The following is a 2,726-nucleotide window of genomic DNA, read 5'->3' as shown; positions in this document are numbered from 1 at the left end:
TTTTATCGGCGAAACTCCTGAATGTTGGATCCCAAAGCCTCTCCTCTCCTCTCCTCTCCTCTCCTCTCCTCTCCTCTCCTCTCCTCTCCTCTCCTCTCCTCTCCTCTCCTCTCCTCTCCTCTCCTCTCCTCTCCTCTCCTCTCCTCTCCTCTCCTCTCCTCTCCTCTCCTCTCCTCTCCTCTCCTCTCCTCTCCTCTCCTCTCCTCTCCTCTCCTCTCCTCTCCTCTCCTCTCCTCTCCTCTCCTCTCCTCTCCTCTCCTCTCCTCTCCTCTCTCCTCTCCTCCGTTTTTACTTGGCAGATGAAAGCAGAAGCTAAACCTGCCCGGTGACCCGCCCGGGGGATCAAACTCGCTAATTATCGTCACAAGATGAGGGATTAACGCATTTCTGAAATAGCTGCCTGTTTACCCCCGCACAGAGCCGCCATTATAAACACTTTCTAATTGAATCCTAATCGCCGTCAAATAGCCGCGGCCCAGACTCGCCGACGGTTCATAATTCTTTAATTGCTGGAAGTGAAACCTGGACCAGCCGGATTCAAAGTGTGATTATGGCTGCTGAGCAACGAAAGCTCCTTATCTTCGCGTGAACGATTCCTAAATCGCATTTCTGGAAAGAAAGAAAAAATAGAAAAATTAGGAATGAAAATTCTGTTATTGGATTTCTTTATTAACAAATAATGCACCTGCAACAGTTTGAATATAGAAAAAAATATATATATTTTTTAATCTTATTGACAACTATTATTATGACTGTCATCACTATTAAATTTACGGTGTTATTTGAAAACGTTTCATCAAGGACTTATGTAAATCACATAAAATCAAACCAGTATTATTGCAATGAACACACACACACACACACACACACACACACACATATATATATATATATATATATATATATATATATATATATATATATATATATATATATATATATATATATATATTATTGTGGAGTATTACAACCGTTATCTAGTGGATGTGAAAAGTCTGAGAACTTTTCTTGTAGTAAAGCTCTTCGAAACATTAAATGTGCTCATTTTGATGATTAACGTTCAAATCATAAAAAAAAAGAGCCAAAATCTGCGAGTTGTGAAGTGCAGAGAAGCGTCACGTGGTTTGGGTCAGTGACAGCGCAAACCCTTGGAGCCGGGTGCGCACGTGGGTGACGATGCAGGGCCAACCCCTCTTCGGGGTCCCTTTTGTTGAACCATCAAACATAAGCACCTTTGGAGATCCCGAGGGCTTCACATGAGAAACGGCCGTCGTCCAGCGCTCTGGTGCGATCTCTCCTCTGCGGCGCAGCCATGTCCAGGTCCTTCTACGTCGACTCCTTGATCATCAAGGACGCGGTGCGACCCGGCGCGGCCGAGCGTCCGGCGCAGGACTTTCTGCTCCCCATCAGCGTGCACTCCCCGGGCGTCATGACGGTCGCCGCGCCGGTGTGTCCCTCCAGGAAGAACGGCACGTTCTGCGTGTGCCCGCTGTGCGTCACGTCGCACATCCAGTCTTCGCGCGGTGGCATCCCGATCCTGAAGAGCCAGTTTCCAGGTGTGGAGGCGCAGTTCTGTCAACGGATAGCGCAGCAGCAGCAGCAGCCTTCTGCGCTGGCGCATCCTGGACACGCGTCTGTCTGCACGCCCACCTTCGGCGTCACGGATCCCAGGAGATACCACTGCCTGTCTATTGGTAAGCACCTGCTTCCGCTCTCCGACACCTGTTAGAGTAACAGACGCTCGCCGCACCTTCGCTTTTGCACTTTTACGCACGAAATTTAGTAACGCGTCCCGTCCCGACAGGTAAAACTCAAAACAAATCTCTGCATAGAAACAAACAAACAAATAAACAAACAAAACCCTCTTTATGTTTTACTGCAGGAAGCTCCTCCGAGAACAGCCACCTGCAGAACGGCAAACGGATGCGGACGGCTTTCACCAGCACGCAACTTCTGGAACTCGAGCGGGAGTTCTCCACGAACATGTACCTGTCCAGACTCAGACGCATCGAGATCGCCACGTATCTGAACTTGACGGAGAAGCAGGTGAAGATCTGGTTTCAGAACCGCAGGGTGAAGCACAAGAAGGAAGGGAAAGCCACGCAGAGGAGCGCGCACGGCGGCTGCAAGTGCGCCGGAGCTCACGCGAACTATTCCAGGTCGGAGGACGAGGAGTCCTTATCCCCGGCCTCCGCCTCAGAGGAGAAAGAGGTGTCACCGATTTGAGAGGCGCTCAAAAACTCCCTGCAAAGTCCCGTCCCGTTCGCTGGCACTCGCTCTGCCCCGCACGCTGCAGTTGGCATCACCAAAAAAAAAAAAAAAAGTTGAGGCTCATTTCCCGCATGAAGTTTGTTCAACTGAAATAAGAAACGATGTGAATTTATGTCAGTGACAGATTAAAAGCACAAACAATTGTCATCTTTTTTCGGGGAGGCGGGAGGGGTGGGGTGGTTTTTTTTACATGTTCGGTTCCCGCTGTTGATTCACCTAAATAAAAAAAATAAAAAAATGTCGTGAATGTTCTGTCAGTGCAGCGATTCGATCAGAGAACATTAAAAGCCCTTTGAAATAGTCCAGGTCTGGAGTGTAGACCTGGGGCCTGCAGCCATGTGTAAACAGTGTGTATATGTGTATTTATTGTAATAAACACTATCAGAACCTGTCAGTGTGCTGGCTTGATATAGTGCGTCTCCAAACCCCGCTGCTTGTTATTTTCCTCATACGAC

General features: G+C 48.3%; 1 protein-coding gene across 1 annotated transcript; it reads left to right on the top strand.

The window, feature by feature from the left end:
• The first annotated feature begins 989 nt into the window (after nt 1–989).
• gsx2 (GS homeobox 2) lies at nt 990–2,462 on the top strand. Its single transcript, XM_005809942.2, has 2 exons — nt 990–1,694; nt 1,883–2,462. The coding sequence occupies exons 1-2, from the start codon at nt 1,313–1,315 to the stop codon at nt 2,224–2,226; spliced, it is 726 nt and encodes a 241-aa protein (XP_005809999.1). The 5' UTR covers nt 990–1,312; the 3' UTR covers nt 2,227–2,462.
• Nucleotides 2,463–2,726: the final 264 nt, after the last annotated feature.

This window comes from Xiphophorus maculatus, chromosome 9, assembly GCF_002775205.1.
Source record: "Xiphophorus maculatus strain JP 163 A chromosome 9, X_maculatus-5.0-male, whole genome shotgun sequence".
Lineage (NCBI taxonomy): Eukaryota > Metazoa > Chordata > Actinopteri > Cyprinodontiformes > Poeciliidae > Xiphophorus > Xiphophorus maculatus.
Note: the sequence above shows the minus strand (reverse complement) of the source record. Positions and strands in the feature narration are given on the sequence as shown.

Excerpts from the sequence above, each read along its gene's own strand:
- gsx2 (XM_005809942.2), top strand. The coding sequence starts at position 1,313 with ATGTCCAGGTCCTTCTACGTCGACTCCTTGATCATCAAGGACGCGGTG. Across the intron at positions 1,695-1,882 it reads ATACCACTGCCTGTCTATTG|GAAGCTCCTCCGAGAACAGC; the intron begins GTAAGCACCTGC and ends GTTTTACTGCAG.